Source organism: Camelina sativa, chromosome 17 (assembly GCF_030686135.1).
Source record: "Camelina sativa cultivar CO46 ecotype springtype chromosome 17, ASM3068613v1".
Taxonomy (NCBI): Eukaryota; Viridiplantae; Streptophyta; class Magnoliopsida; order Brassicales; family Brassicaceae; genus Camelina; species Camelina sativa.
Window position 1 is genome coordinate 12,453,492 of NC_141896.1, and position 17,786 is coordinate 12,471,277.

The 17,786-nt window shown below is 35.0% G+C and overlaps 1 protein-coding gene and 1 pseudogene across 1 annotated transcript; one reads left to right on the top strand and one right to left on the bottom strand.

The window, feature by feature from the left end:
* Positions 1–8,257: 8,257 nt before the first annotated feature.
* Positions 8,258–11,862, bottom strand: LOC104757780 (translation initiation factor IF3-1, mitochondrial). The gene is made up of 8 exons (XM_010480567.2): positions 11,485–11,862; positions 10,879–10,969; positions 10,524–10,591; positions 10,082–10,180; positions 9,927–9,980; positions 9,750–9,818; positions 9,402–9,485; positions 8,258–9,267 (listed from the first exon to the last, which is right to left on the bottom strand). Exons 1-8 carry the CDS (start codon positions 11,695–11,697, stop codon positions 8,452–8,454), a joined length of 1,494 nt encoding a protein of 497 aa, XP_010478869.1. The 5' UTR covers positions 11,698–11,862; the 3' UTR covers positions 8,258–8,451.
* Positions 11,863–16,081: 4,219 nt separating this feature from the next.
* Positions 16,082–17,011, top strand: LOC147923590 (uncharacterized; annotated as a pseudogene).
* The last annotated feature ends 775 nt before the right edge of the window (positions 17,012–17,786 follow it).

Consider the following 17,786-nt stretch of genomic DNA (forward strand, 5'->3'; position numbering starts at 1 on the left):
GCCGTTGATTTATGAGACGATCAAGTAAAGTCAACAGATCATCTCAGCCGTTCAGTTTATATGTATGTATCGGCATCAATTAGATCCAACGGTGTGTAATTGTTTTATTATAGCATCAATCATGGTAACGATGTATCACAGCCGTCAGTTTATTAATATATTTCTCTTTCTCTTTTGTGTCTATTCCATGCGGCTTCATTTTGCAATATTTGACTTGGCTACTTCCATAATTGAAAATTGAGCAATATATTTTTTTTGCTTTTATTTCCCAACTAGACATTTAAGAAGAATTTAGAACAACATTGGATTATCCAAATTGGTGGAAAAGAGTTTTTAAGAGTTAAATGTTGTCATGTATGATGACTAAACAATTTGTTTGATAAGCAATAGGAGGACTAAATTGAAGAAACGAGAGATTATAAGCAATTGAAGAAACAAGCGGCTCTGGCCTTACCACTAACCACAAGGAGGCCCAAGGTAAAATCTATATTTCGGATAGTGTATCCGGGGCGGACCCAGACTCTTCTGATGTCTCATCGAGTGAGTTTGGGAGCTCTGATCAATCAGACTGTCATGAGGATTACGATGATTTTGAGTTCACAAAGGTGATGTCACAACGGCAGCGCAAGCGTGAACGAGGCATTAGCCTCAACCACTAGTATTCCATATTAATGTGTGTAGATATTTTTTGTTGGAATGTCCGAGGCTTTAATAAGCTATCCCATCGTACCGGATTTAAAAAATGGCTTTGTAGTAATAAGCCACTTTTTGGTAGTCTCATTGAGACTCACGTGCAGCAGCATAAGTGTGATAAGCTCATCACAAGTGTTTTGCCTGGCTGGCTGTACGAAGGCAACTATGCCTTTTCGGACCTAGGAAAGATTTGGGTTCTTTGGCACCCCAGTGTCAAGGTCCTTGTTATTTCAAAATCTCTCCAAATGATTACTTGTGAGGTGCAGCTTCCTTCCGCGGATAACACCTTTGTAGTCTCTTTTGTCTATGCCTCAAACGACGAGGCTCAGCGGTTACACCTTTGGAGCGAGATCCTCAGCTTATCTACAAATCAAACGTTGCAAGGTAAACCATGGGCTGTTATGGGCGACTTCAACCAGACTCTCAACCCATCCGACCACTCAAAATCAGACGGGTACTCGATTGACAGAGCAACCAAGGTTTTCCAGGAGTGTATCCACAATGCTGTTCTGCATGATCTTACCTTTAGAGGTTGCACATATACTTGGTGGAATAGGAGAAAAGCGGATCCTATAGCTAAAAAGCTTGACAGGGCGTTGGTAAATGATCAGTGGGCATTTTCTTTCCCTTTGTCCTTTTGTATCTTTGGAGAACCTGACTTCTCGGACCATGCTTGTGCTCACATAAACCTCTCGCTACCACGGCAGAGTCAAAAGAAATCTTTCAAGCTGTTCAATTTCCTCCTACATGATCAGAGTTTCATCCACCTCATCTCCCAAAGTTGGTTCTCTTTTAACTTTGTTGGCACCGATATGTTTCGAGTCTCAAAGAAACTGGGAGGTCTCAAGAAGATCATCAGAGATTTCAGTAGGACAAACTACTCAGGTATTGAAAAAAGAGTTTCCGAGGCCCATGAAGTTGTGATCAAAAGTCAAGAACGGATGCTCTCCTCCCCAACTCCGCAAAACGCCGAGGCTTTACTAGATGACGAGAGGAAATGGCTTACGCTGGTCAAAGCAAAGCAAAGATTTTTCATGCAAAGATCAAGCATTACCTGGTTAACTCACGGCGACTGCAACTCTAGTTACTTCCACAAGATGGCAAATTCCAGGCGTGCTTCAAACCATATTCACTATCTTGAAAATGCAGCTGGGGAGAAGGTGAATTCCTTCAAAGGGATCCAAGACATTTGTGTCGACTACTTCTCCGACCTCTTGGGAAGTGAGATCTCTCCCTCTCTGTCAACTCAAGAGGATATCACAACTCTCCTCAACTTCAGTTGCACCTCGGAGCAGCAGAATCAGTTGACAAAGGACTTCTCCTCAGAGGACATTAAAGAGGCTTTCTTTAGTCTTCCAAGGAATAAATCAAGCGGTCCAGATGGATATCCGGCAGAATTCTTCATAAAATGTTGGCCCATTGTTGGAGGCGAAGTGATATCAGCAGTAAAGGAGTTTTTCAGAACTGGCAGGATCTTAAAGCAGTGGAATGCAACGACACTTGTCTTGATTCCCAAGATTACAAACCCAACCAAACCTACAGAGTTCCGGCCAATCTCGTGTCTGAATACCTTATATAAGGTAATCTCAAAGCTTCTAGCAAATCGACTCAAAACCATTCTGCCTGACATCATTTCTCCATCACAAACTGCCTTCATCAAAGGGAGAAACCTGTCAGAAAATGTGTTGCTTGCCACTGAGATTGTCCATGGCTACAACAAAAGGAACATAGAACCTAGTGGTATGCTTAAAGTAGACCTGCGTAAAGCTTTTGACTCCTTAAGATGGGATTTTGTTCTATCCACCCTAAGAGGAATTCACCTTCCAGAGGTCTTTGTGAAATGGATAGAGGAATGTATTACTACCCCAACCTTCTCAATCGTTATCAATGGTGTCTCTGGGGGTTTTTTCAAAAGCAAGAGGGGTCTTCAACAAGGAGATCCTCTCTCACCTTATCTGTTTGTCCTTGCAATGGAAGTCTTCTCAAAGCTGCTTCTCTCAAGGTATTCCTCAGGCTACATCTTCTATCATCCTAAAACATCAGACTTGGAACTCTCTCATTTGATGTTTGTGGATGATGTGATGATATTTTTTGATGGTGGAAGCTCATCTCTTCAAGGGATAAATGAAACTTTGGATGACTTTGCGGGTTGGTCTGGACTAACTATGAATAGAGACAAAACAGAACTTTTCCTAGCAGGTGTTGATGAGGTGGAGCATACAGCAATTGCTCACTTCGGTTTTCCTGAGGCTAATCTACCCATAAGATACTTGGGGCTTCCACTCATGTCAAGGAAGTTAAAGGTGGCTGAGTACGCTCCCTTAGTGCAGAAAATCAAGAATAAATTCGTTCACTGGGCAGTGAAGTCACTATCTTTTGTAGGGAGGCTGCAGCTGATAGCCTCAGTAATCACAGGTATTGTAGTCTTCTGGATCTCAACATTCAGACTGCCGAGAGGTTGCATCAAAGAAATAGAATCTCTATGCTCTCATTTCTTATGGTCTGGGGGTATTGAAAACCATCACAAAGCAAAAGTGGCCTGGCGGAAGGTATGTTTACCAAAGGAGGAGGGGGGAATCGGACTTAGGCGTTTCACAGACTGGAATGTTTCCCTAGGTCTAAAACTTGTTTGGAATCTTTTCACCAAAAAGAATTCCCTTTGGGCTTCATGGCACAGATTTCATCACTTCCCGGGTCGCCTAACTAGTTCTATTTCGACATTCTGGTTTTTAAAAGAAAAGGCTCAGGATTCTTGGAACTGGAAATGCTTACTCCGCTTGAGACCTATTGCTCAGAGTTTCATGCGAGTGTCTTTAGGCAATGGGAGCACCGCCAGTTTATGGAACGACTCCTGGTCACCGTTTGGACCTCTGATCATTTTCCTAGGTGATGCAGGCCCTAGCAATCTCAGAGTTCCTCTATCAGCTTCGGTGGCAGAGGCCACGCGAGGAGACTCCTGGATTCTACCCTCTCCTCGCTCTCATCAAGCAACCGATCTCCACATATACCTCACCACTATCCAGCTGCCGCTACCTACTCAGATTGAAGATTGTTATGAGTGGTATGTCAACAATACAAGTAGTTCTGGATTTTCCTCATCTAGTACGTGGGAAACGCTGAGACACAGAGAGGCTGTTCAGCCGTGGGCAAGTCTTGTCTGGTTCAAAGGAGCTACTCCTCGAAATGCGTTCCATATGTGGATAGCCCATCTTAACAGATTACCCACTCGTTCCAGACTCCAATCTTGGGGAATGCAGGTCTCCACCGACTGCTGCTTATGCGCTTCAAATGTCGAGACTAGAGACCACTTACTTTTATCTTGCAGCTACAGCATGGAAATTTGGAGAATGATCCATCGAAGACTTTCGCTGCCTCCACCACTTTTCAGGAATTGGGAAAGCTTGCTGGGCTGGATCAGATTGAGCACAGCCTCCTCCCCATCTACACTGAGGAAGATCGTCGCTCAAGCCACAATTTATGCACTCTGGAAACAGAGAAACAACATTCTGCACAATCTCCAAGCCGTTCCACCATATGTTATCTTCAAGGAAATAGATCGGGAGATCATCAATACAACTATCGCGAGGAGACACCGCAAGAATTTTAAGAAGCTCTTCTATTTTTGGGTTAGATGAGTCTATCTTTTGAAATGTTTCAAAATTTGCTTCCTTGTTTTTTATTTTATTTTTTGCCAAGGAACCAAATTAGTGGGATCTCAATTTTCATGTAAAAACAAACTCTGGTTTCTTTTTAATGATATTTACACACTTAGCAAAAAAAAAAAGAAATATAAATTGCTAAATTTTGTTTTGAAATTTAATTTTAACAAAATTAATTTATATTCGAAATACAAAAATTTTGTCAACTAAATTGGTGGAGTTGCATATCCTGAGAAACAAGTCCTAGTTATACAACCTAATCTTAGTTCTATATAATTCACACAGTTCTATATAACAATTAATTTTAAGAGAAATAATATTTGATAATATGATTCATAGAGAAACAAAATATTCCATCTTTGATATTTCTGGTTCTCAAGAATACTATTTTGTTATATATTTATGCAAATTTATTTTTATTTAAAATGAATTTTTATTTTTTTCAAAATTTATTAACGTAAAATATAGAACTATAAGTTTTTAACTTGTTTTAATTTCATCACTAATGACGTCAAAGAAGTAAATAAATAGAAATTACTTTTCTTTCTGTTTCATAAAGGGATCATTTTAAAACAATACACAAAAATAAAAAAAATTATTTAAATTTATATTTTACTTTTTACAAATATACTAAAAATATATTTGTAATTAATAAGATTAAATAATAGAGATAAAAACGAAATTTAATCTTATAAACTATATTAAAAACATAAATGATATTCTTTTCGTAATAAAAAAAATGTCAAAGTGACATTTTTATAAAACAGAGAGAATATTATTATACGTCTTATTTTCATATACATTGTGTTTACAAAAGAAATTAAAAAAAAAACTTCATACATATTTTCTTTAATATAACAAACATAAAGCAAGCAAACCCTAAGTTTTCCTCCAACAGAAACTATGATACTATATTACTATATGAAAAATCTGGATAGGTATCGAAAATAACTAAGACTGAATATCTTGAATAAAAGCTACTTTCAAACAAAACTAAATAAATATGAGAATAAAGTTACTTAAATTTTGAGAAACCTCTAAGTTCAATTTACATCTGCCAAGTGGTGTCACCTGCCACGAAGGTTCCGCTCGTGCATGCACTCGCTGGAAATCTGGAATGCCAAAATTGAATACTCTTAAAAGAGTTGAGAAAATAAAATACTAGTAAAAATTAATGAGCTAATCGTTGATTGGGAAACACAAGATTCCCACATCCTCCTAATGAGCTAGTTAAGATTGTCACCATTTATAGCAACAACATTCACCATTTTCAAAAGAACAATACTTGGGTTCACCCTTAGGGATAAACCTCTCCATTCACCCCCTTATAAAATAAGGAAATAAAATTTGTATACATTATTATAAAATTAAAAAATTAAACCGCTTTTTAATAAACCCAAACCGATATATATGAAATCTAAACCCTAACCATCTCATTTGTGAACCCAAACCGACATATAATTTCGTTCTACTTGTAAAATCTAAACCCTAACCATCTCATTTGTGAACCCAAACCGACATATAATTTCGTTCTAATTGTGAAATCTAAACCCTAACATCTTATTTGTGAATCCAAACCGACATATAATTTTGTTCTACTTGTAAAATCTAAACCCTAACCATCTCATTTGTGAACCCAAACCGACATATTATTTCGTTCTAATTGTAAAATCTAAACCCTAACCACCTCATTTGTAAACCCAAACCGACATATAATTTCGTTTTAATTGTAAAATCTAAACCCTAACCACTTCATTTGTAAACCCAAACCGACATATAATTTTACTCTAGTTTAAAAATCTAAACCAAGCTAAATATTTAACTTTCCTTAATTAAAAGTATACAGAATTTGTTTCCTTAATTTGGGTTGCTTTTTAATTTAATTTTTATTTATTTTTTAAATGAAATATTAGATGGAAGATTTTGATTGATTGAGAGAAGAAGGGGTGAATGGAGAGTTTCACCCCTAGAAGTGAACCTAAGTATTTTTCTTCTCAAAACCTATATAGGTGTCGTTCCCATTTCTCGATTACAACCCCAAACTTCATACGTTAGTTAACTAGTGCTCTTTTAATTCATTTTTATTTACAAGAAAAAGGAATTCTAATCAAAGAGTTACCAAATAGACAAACAAAAGAAGAAAAGCTAAACACAGAATTTTCAGACCATAAACGTCTAGCTTAGTAGTTTGTAGTATTAGTTATGTTCATGTGTCTTTATCGATAGGAGAACTAGGAAAATTTTATTTTAAGAATAACCTAAAACGTAAAAAAAAAAAAAAAAATTAAAAGTGAATCCAAATAAAAACGAATTAGCATGGATCCATTTGAAAATCAAAGAGGTAGTATTTGTAGGAGTGTACAAATCCAATTAGGATTTTGAGAAATAAGAGAAGGACAAAAAGGAGTAATTGTTTGGACAAAGTGGGCAAATATGATTGCACCAACAAAAGTGGTGGGAACCTCTCTAACTGTAGTGACTAGTGTCTATGACTCCTGATTACATCAATTCCTTTTTTTTAGGCAAAAGTAGAATCAACCATTTATATATTAATCTAAACAACCTTAATTTCAAAAAAAAAAAAAAAAAATTAGTGTACCACTTCCAATTCTTATTTCTTTGTTTACTTTATCACAATAATTAATAATCAAAATTTCATTTTATAGGCAACTAACAACATCTGTTCTTGTTTTGAAATATAAGCATGATCAACTTTTCCATAATTGCCACTTTAATTCTGATTACATATGAATGAAGTTTTTTTCTTTCTTTTTTTTTGCCGGCTATTGTTATTTATATATGTAGTCCACAACAATACTTCAAAACATTAAAATTTTAAGTTTATAAAGAACACTACTCTCCGGTTCAATTTCAAACATTTATATTTCTTTGCAAAGTTAAACTCACGTGTCGTCAATATATCGAGCATGGGTGGAACATGTGTAAGATGTTGCATAGTGCACAAGTCTAGCATTATATATAGATGATTATTTATATGTTTCGAAGAGTCATTTTGCAAACACTACAACAACAGTAACATGGTGATTATTCAGAGCACGTTCGCGAGTTGTGTGGTCTATATTTAAGCATTTTACCCAATATTCTAATTTCGTTGAAGTGACAATCCCTATCGTTGGAAAACATATGCAATTCCACAATTGAAGAAAATAATAATAATATTGAAATTATTAAAGTGTCATTTATTCTTGAAAACATTATTCCATGTTAACATGTGTAAGCGTCTAAGCGAGTTGATTTGATTTGATTTGGCTTTACTTGGAAAGAAGAAACCTGATGCGTGATGGATCGTAGATCAGTATGGCCATAGGTTCATAGTGATGATGGATAATAATGATGGATGAAATGTGGCCGTAGTGATGGATTGGATGATAATGATGCATGATGGATGATGGATGATGAATGATGATCGATGATTATGAACATAGTGAGAGGTATAGTGCAAAATGAGCGTTAAACCTTTAGAAGCTGCACCACTCTCTACTCTGCCTCCTCAATTGTACGTTTATTTCCTACAAGTTTTGTTGTTGTACCTCTTTCTGTGAACACGATGTCGTCTAGATGACTCCAAGCCCGCGCGTCCTCTTGCTACGCTCTCTGTCCACGTAAACCTCTTCGAGAACGGATTAACCTGAGACTCTCCTTGAACTCATGTGACGTCTCTCAAACATCACACCGTAGAATCCAAACCAAACCGTTGTTTGTTACACTACACAGAGTGTGCTTTAATTTGTTTTAAGACTGTTATCTATATACAGTATTATTTGACGTTATATATCTATTAATACAATCAAAAATCAAACATCAAAATCAACAAAAAAGACTTCAATCATTGAATAAGTTTTGATTGATTCACTGCCTAAACCCATCTTCAGTTTAGATTGAAATTACTTCTAATATTTTCGTTCATGGATTATTGAGTGGTAGTGACCAGAATTTTTTTTGATGAGGGTTACAAGTGTACGTGTATGCATGGACTATTATTAGTTACACGTAAAAATAATGAGCCATCAACAAATCTCCCAAGAAAAATATCAAAAATATTGCAACTCTACGGGTTCAATGTGTATAGCATGCTGTTCTACTTCGTTTTTGGGGTGCTGAAAATCCCATAACCTGAAGTCTGGCCATTAGATCTTCCAGGGGCCGTAGGTTGTTGGTTTGGAGTTTCATTTGGCAACCGGGTTTGTGGGCGTGGTGGAGCTCGGGGAGGGTTTGGTGGCTGAGGTTCAAACCGGCCGGCAGGTTGTTGATTTGGAGCTTGGTTTTGAAATCGTGGTGGAGGACCTTGCCGGTCTGGGTGGCGGTTTGGAGATGGCCCAGAGGGTTGCTGATTTGGAGCTTGGTCTGGGAACCGAGGCCGTTGTGGACTTGGAGGCTGGTTTTGAAACTGAGGATCAAACCGCCCTGTAGGTTGTTGGTTTGGAGCCTGGTTTGGGAATTGATGCCTTGGTGCATTTGGAGGCTGGTTTGGAGACTGAGGATTAAAACGCCCAGTAGGTAGTTGGTTTGGAGCTTGGTTCTGGAACTGAGGACGTTGTGGGTTTACATGCTGGTTTGGAGCCCGAGGTTCAAACCGGCTTGTATCTCCATCTCCTGAAAACTCACTACTTGGTTCTCTTTTTGCGTACGTCTTCTGGACATGAACAGGTTGGGGCTTCTCAACACTGATCCTAGGTTCAGAATTCTCTATATCTCCCTGATCATCAACACTGGACTCTCCGGCCTCCGGGCTATCAGTCTTTGGTGACTCTTTCACTCTTGCAGATTTCATGTCCAAATCCTTCATCTTTTTCACCCCTCCTTTCTTGGGTGGGCCAAACTTGGCGTGTCTGACTATCACAACTGCGCTTTTTCTATCCGCCTCTGGTCCAAATTCCACAAGTGCATCCCCAATCTGTACATATGTAATTATGATAAGGATAGATGTCATATACATGAACTCAAGAATTAAACCAAAACAAGGACGATAAAACTACGAAACAATTGCGAATAGAAGACGTCACAGAACATAAAGAAGTAGGGACTTACATAACAAGTGAAGCGAAATAGTAACTCAAGGAGTTTTTCTGGTTCAAGCTCCTTATGCTTGTCCTTGTCCGGCACTGCATTGCACTGTCACACAAAACAGAGAGAGATAAATAAAAAGTTGCTCACCAAGAATGTTTACTAAATTCACCTCAAATCAAGAAAAAAAAGGGGAGCATTGACGCGATATGTCAGGGACTTTGTTTACACCGCAGCATCACAGAGGTCAGAACAGCTATACTGTTTAACATAAATTTACATTTTCGCAATATAATCCCTTTTTCAGGAGTTTAACACGAAAGCCCATGAGAAACCAGTACAGAGGGGTCCAGTGACTAAGAAAATTACTACCTTCACACGATATCCACTTTCCATCAGCTTCAACGCTTGATCAGATTTAAACTTTAGGTCCTTCGCCTCCTAAAGAAAAAAAGAAAGTGAAACAAAAATGTCATTGTAGTATTTTCATTACCACACAGATAAGGAGGAGAAGAAATCTATAGGGTAGGCGCTTCTAGAGAGCCATACAATTTTTGGAGTAAATCGAATTTCCTTGACTTCAGGTCGAATAGCTTCAGCCCTCTAGAACAAGGTAAAACAATTAACTTAGGAAACAAATACAACTAGTATTTTGTACAAACAAGCAGGAGAAATTCAAAGCATGGATAGGCCATATCACTGACCTTGGCCTTAGCACGTTCTTTTCCTTCTTTAGCTTTTTTGTACTTCTCCAATGTGTATTTTACAATTTTACACACAGGTGGCTTAGCATCTCTTTGGACCTACACAGATTTAGAAATATGTAAAGAGATAGACCTACCTCATCAGAAATATCATTAGAAGCACAGCCGTATAAAGACAAAAAAAAAAAAAAAAAAAGAAGTTCATCTGCAGAGCTATAGCTTAGCAGCCAGAAGTAGAGTATGAATATCATATTACACAATCACGACTACCGCAAATCTTTCAGAAAAGGAGAGGCATGGCGTAAGAGTCATTTTACAAGGATCACAAATTGGGCACCATGAAAATTATAAATACAAATCAAGACAGATTTACCAAAGGTCTCCAGTTGCAATCACTAGAAACAACTTCAAGAATAACTAATGTTTCAAGTAACAAAGTTACCTCAACTAAGTCACACTCGAGCTCCTTGGCCCGTCTGAGAGCTTCTCTCAGAGACACAACAGAGTGTCCTGCATATAATGATAAAACGATATATCACACATTCATGATTCTAAGAATCCTCTGAAATCCAATTTTCTATTTTTATTACTTTCCCTAATGAATTCTAAAGCTGTATTTCGGACTTGTCAGATATGTCACCCACCTCTTTAGTAAATTCTACAAGAACAAAGGAATATCAACTGACTCCATCTAAAGTTACAACACCGAAAAATACTAACAAACTCTTTCGCTCTTTCTTTATTTGTACATTGCTACAACTTTCCACATAAAAAGAGAAAAATGAAATAATATTAACCTTCCTCGGAAACCAATCGAACATACTCGCCAGTGATCTTCTCATTGAGACGTGGACCATCGGAGTCAGCTTCCTCTTCCTTCTTCCGTGACTTGAACAAGATCATTGGATATACAAAGTTAAGAACAAATTCGACATCAAGATCATAGGACATACATGCTACAATGTAAAAGCTCTGAACCAAAACATTGCTCACTCACTCACTCACTCACTAATAACATTGACACATTTAAAGTCGCTGAAAACAATAGAAAAACCAAATCTTGTAGAGTTCCACCAGATATTTCCATAACACATTTTCGATTCTCATCTAATGCAATCTAAAAGGCAACGATCCCATCCCACAATAGCATCTCGAAGGACCAAGTAACCAAACTAGAACAAAACTGGAATGCCATATACAAATGGGAGAATCGAAGCTACGAAATTGCATAGCTAGCACAGAAACAAGAAATTGCAAAGCTACCGTTTTTCAAATTAGCCAAATTAGAAGAAATTGGAAAGCCATATATATATACAAAACTGGAAAAAAAAACCGAAGCTACGACTAAATGAATAGCATAGCTACCATAGAAACAAGATAGAAGAAGAACACAGATTGAGTACCTGAGCTGAAGTAGCAAGGAATCTGAGATTTTGGAAGATATTAGAAGGTCTTGTACAGATATCTGAATTTGGGATGTCAAAAATAGACAACTGCTTCACAGCATGAGTAAGCGAGGTGTTAGAAGCAAGACAAACTTGAGTGTAGCTCCTCCTTGTTAATTGGTTTGATGCGTATTTGAGAAACGAACGATTGATGATACGCCATACACCCATTAGAACAATAGGTTACGAGATTTCCACAATTGGGAATCCGACAAACCTTCGATTTTGGTGGTGAACGACGGGGGAGTTTCAACGGCGGTGAAGAGGGGAAGGGTTCAACGTCTGATGATCGTTGCGATTTACTGTTTTGTCTTTCTCAGAAAGCAAAAGCTTATTGGGCTTTGTTGGGCTTTAAACAAAACATGAGAAAAAGCTTAGTTCTCAAACTTGGTAACTCACCGCAACATGTGTTAGGTTTAATGATCAAAGATAAAAGTTAAAAACTCACCAGATTGTGATATGTGTCAATTTTAGCAGATTAAATATCTAAGTTAGTAACTTATCATAGCATGACACGTGTTAATTTTAACGATCAGAAATCACATATCAAAGTTAGTAACTCATCAGAGCGTGACAAGAATCAATTTTAATGATCAGAAATCACATATGAAAGTTAGTAACTCATCAGAACATGACACGTGTCAATTTTAACGAGAATAATTCACAGTTTTAAAACTTGGTAAAACGATGCATAAGATAATTGTAATATTATTATATTAAAAAAAAACACTTTGTTAATCCTAAAAGGAAAAAAGATTGTAAATACACCCCTCTCTATAAACAAAGAGATGATGACATATTTTTCACTTAACAAAATAATTTTGACTAGTTTTGTTTTTTCTTGGTAAAATTTTCTTCTTTGCTTTTTATTAAACTTTTGTTTGACACATCATTGTTCTTGAACAAGTCTGGAAGACAATTTGTTTGTTGTCTAATCGAAGCAACTATATAAAAAGATTCCTAGATATTACCACGTGTTTGCGTCGTCGTTTCTTTGAATTTTGTTTCGTTTCTCAATTTCATAATGCATACTACACAATCTTTGACTTTGAAGTGTGAACAAAGTTTCTTATGCATAATAACTAAGGATTTTGGGATTAACAAATTTCTCACGGTGTTATTATTATTTCTATTAATTTGCAGAACAAGTAGCATAAAAGAAAAAGATGAATATACAAATGCAAGATAACAACAGAGATTATATAATACTAGATCAACGAAATAGAAAGCGTTCTTATCGTCGAACGATAGTACGTCTTACAAGAAAGTGGGAAGCAAGAAATTTTAAAAAAAACAATAAGCTCATTGGAATAAATTTTCTCAGATAATAGAAAAGGGATTAAGAAAAATATACAGAAAATTATTAATTTTAAAAAATGTAAATACTCACTTCTATATAAACATAGATCGTCTCATATTATTCATCTAACAAAATAATTTATTCAAAAAGATTGCTTTCAACTTTTTTCTATTGGTCAAACTTTTTAAATGGGAAGACAAATTTTTCTTATTTTTTTAAACAAAACTATACTCCTACTTTCTACTTTTTCAGTTTGGAATAGGTAAGATTAATATGTTGAACCAAAAAAAAAATGGAAGATTAATATATGCATCTTCTTTTTCTAATATTGTATTTTAAATTTTATTGTAGTAGTTTTAGATTGTTTTATTTAATTTATATTTTCATCTTTGAATTATTAGAGATTCATATATTACCGTACTTATAATTTTCTGTTATTTTATTAATTATGTCAAATTAATTTTCTTCTAATTTTTTTAGCTTGATTGGTTGGTCATAGACCTTTTTTTGTGCAAACATAATTGTTACCATTCGTTCAATCTCAAAAGGAGATAAAGAGGAGAAGGTCATCAACCTAATAGTTGGATAAAATAGGTTAATCAAACACAAGCCTACAACAAACATAGATAGATTGGAAAAACATAAATCGTTGTTGATAGATCCATAGGAACTTGAAGACAGAGGGTGCATCATGGTGTGTCAAAGAAACTTCCATGAATACATTGGGAAATTTGACGTTAGTTACTATCAAAAGATTTTGTGACGTTGGAAAATGGTATTTAGCTTCATTGGTTGCTGGAGCAAGCCACTTTAAGATAGCTAAAAGACGTGAACATATTCTCTCTACTTTGGAAGAGGACAGAGCCGAGTTTCTCTCTATGGTGTAGGAGGTTGGACGCAAGGTTATCTCCCCAAGGGATGAAGGTGGGAGAGGTTGAATGCAAAGTTATCTCCCCAAGGGAGGAAGGCGGAGCGAAAGTTCTCTCCATGGTGGAGAAGGTTGGACCAAGGTTCTCTCCATAAGGAAGGAGGGCAGAACCGAGGTTCTCTCTATGGTTAGTCATACACTATTGTGATGTAATTTATTTTTTATGCAAAATATTTTTTGAGCTAACAATTTTAGTGATTAAAAAAACTATGCAAAAGTGAAAGTAAAGAGACATATAATAGTTGGCTTAATTTGTTCATATATACATTTTCTAGGTGGTGGTAAATAATATATTTGTAATATACAATATACCTAGGTGTAAAAATACATAAATTGTATATTAAAGATTTGTATATGGATTTGTATATGGATATAAATCAGTGTATTATAGCAAAAAAATTTATAAATAATGTACAATAAATTTTAATATATTTTTATTAAATTTTATTTTATTTACAAAACTTTAAATCCGCACATCGGACGGGTCCTTATCTAGTAGATTATATAAAGCTCGATGTCAAAGTTACTTATTAACAAGATCTTTGTCAAATATATTGATTAGATATTGACATGTGTCAAAAAAAAAATTATAAATGTAGTAGGACAGCTAATTATATTTACAAAATTTTACATGTTTATATTTTCAAAATTTTATTTTTCTAAATCGAAAAGGAAAACTAACAAAATCGATATATTTTCCAATATGTGTGTTCTTAATAAAATTTGACATGTGTAAACAAAAACAAAATTAATTAAGCATATATATTAATCAATAAATAATGAATAACATAGTTAAAAAGAATAACATAAGTTATTTAACATAATTTTAGTCGGATATAAATTGTATTTATCGTTGTAATATAAATTTTTATTGTAAGTAAACACACAAAACCTTGAAAGAATAATGAACTTAAAAAGGAAAAATGTCAACACATGATGTGTATTAGTATAGTTTTACATGTTTTATTTTAAAGATTTTAATGCATGTAGTAATATGAGAAACCTAAAAAAAATAGAAAAATGAGTTTTTAGGAATGAATTTTTGGTTAATTGATGAAAATTGACAAAATTATTACTTATGAAATTATGACATATGAATAATATTTAGGATATTTTTAGATTTTAAAATTTTAAAATTTTTTATGGATGTTAACTGATTTTTTTACTGATTATTTTTATTGTTAAATTTAAAATACTAACCAATATACATATTAGAAGTTACATGTGATAATATCAATAACTATCAAATATTAATCCATCATCAATATAAGCGAACATGAGTTTGTGGAAAGTTAAACATGTACAATCATATATATAATAGCAGAGTTTTCTCTCATTTTAGGGTGTCCACGTCAGCATAAATTATCAATTTCGTTGGGCTTTTTGTAAGCCCAAAATATAATTTTTCTAAGTATAACTGATCAAAACCTCTTTTCAAAATTTTCTAAGTCCCAAACAAATGTTAAAAACCTGAAAATGGCGAGCCAATTTACTTTTGAGAGTTACCAAAAAGCCACACCAGAAAAACCTATGATCATTTGTAAAAAAAAAACCAAAATTATTTCAAACAGTTTGCTATTACATTATTAGAAAAATACAGTAAACAAAATGTATAATTTGCAAGCTGTTTTAAGCTATTTCCATTATAGAAAAAAACATACGCCAATACAATTACTATATCAAGATATCTAAAAGGTCCATTATATTTTAAAATTAAACGTACTCTTACTGTAAAAATATTTTTCAAGGAATTACAAAAAAACACTCCAGTAATGATGCTCACACCCATGCAATGACACTCATGTCCTTAACACCCATATGCAATGACACATGACCATGAAATATTAATAATATACCCACTCACTAAATATGATGGGGTTTTCAAACAACAAATAAGATATATAATGATAATTAATATAGTTGAGGTAAAAATTGAAACTCCTATTCAGCTAAATATATAAGAAACCGAATAGACAACCTTTCACTATACAATCATCACTTAAAACTACAATCTCACAAAATATAACAAGATGATGATGAAGTCTTAAGAATAGAAGTATACAAACTAAGGAGTTATGAAGCAAAAATCACCAGGAAAGAGAAAACCCATCTCACAAACTTCAACCCAAGCAACCAAAAAAAAAAGAAAACAAAGAATGCATCTTACAAACTCAAAGTACGTTCACCATTTCTCAATTGTAATCATATATTAGATCATGCACTTACGATCACGCCAATAAAAGGAGACCAACAATCTTCTATAAGTAATTCCTTTAAAACAGTTACAGGTATTCCACTGCAAAGTACGGATTATATATCAACCATCTATGTACGTAAAGGTAAACGAAAGCATAAAAATAACTTATGGATTGGGGTCAACTTTCTTTACTTAATGAAACTATACTAACATTATATATTTTTAGTGGAATAAAGAGAAGCACGACAAAATCGTTGGGCAATATTATTGGCTAAAAGAGGAACTAAAAAGCAGAAAGGTAATTTGCTTATCAATAACGATGAAAAACTATGCTTCCCTAACAAGTAAAGCCAAATTTAATATGTTCTAATGGCAAAAATATTGTAAATCCAATACTCACAAACTCTTGAATAAAATCATAGGAAACAAGAAAGAAAAGGGCCAAACATCATCGTCAAGTAAAACAAATGGAGAAGATGGATTGATACAATGCCCGTTTTGTGAAGCTTTGGTGTGGAAAGAGGAAAGAATGGGGACCAAAGGACCAAAAAATGTTCCATTATATACAATATGCTGTCAACAAGGGCGAGTAAAATTACCTGCTGAGCCACAACCACCAGCAACGTTAGAAAAGCTGTTAACAATGTCGCATCCATACCAGCAGAATATTAGAACCTATAATTCTATTATTGCCTTCACGTCAATGGGTGCGCAGATAGATATGTCTATCATGCACAAAGGTGGCCCATTTACTTTTAGGATTCATGGTCAGAATCATCACAAAATAGGATCGTTAGTACCAGAAGAAGGGACAGCTCCAAAGTTCTTACAACTATACATCTTCGATACAGCTAACGAGGTCCAGAACATAATTTCAGCTGTAAGTAGGACCACAAAGGCTAAGGAGTTAGACGAGAAAATAGTCGAAGATCTTATCACCACAATGGATCAATTCAATTGTTTGGCAAAAGTTTTCAAGAAAGCAAAGGACGAATATGAAGCTGATGATTGTCCAGAGTTTAGAGTTTACAGTTTTTCTGATGTACCAATATTGACTTAAATTGTTTTATGTGAAGAACAACCAAAGCAATTTATTTTTAACATTAAGATGTCCTCTGATAGATGTTTTACAAAGAATCAAAACTTAAATTTGATTTGGAGCCAGAGTTTAAGGAAAAAGCACAGAAGGCTGTGGTCCGTCTACAGGTAGATAACAATTTTCAATTCCTACAGGTGCATTCTTCTGTTTTACAGTGTCTTAATATGCAGCTGCCTTTAGTTGCAATATATAACTCACTTGTCTATTTTGTTTTCTTTGTTTCTTCAGTATAGAGTGGAGATCCTGTTTACCGCAAGGCGTGGGCTAAGATTTGTGATATCAGCCGAAACGAGTTTGCCAAGATTTACCAAAGCCTTCGAGTCGAGCTTGAAGAAAAGGTAAAAGAAAAGTTGGGACGTATACTAAATTATTTGCGCCAGAATATGATAGAGATACATGAATGGATAATAATGAAAAATAAATTTATTAATGACAGGGAGAAAGCTTTTACAACTCTCGTATCGCTAACATAATTGAGGATTTGAGCAGCAAGGGGTTAGTTGAAGAAAATGAAGGTGCTCGTGTGATATTCATCGAAGGCTTTGAAATCCCACTCATTGTTGTAAAGAGTGACGGTGGTTTTAACTATGCCTCAACAGATCTGACTGCTCTTTCGTGGGTTATCTTTGGAAAAGGCATCTCTTATATTATGACTTTCTGTTTCTGTGTGGCTTGTTTTGAACTTCCATATCGTTCTCTGCTGGTGCTAAAATCTTTCTGGCACAGGTATCGGCTT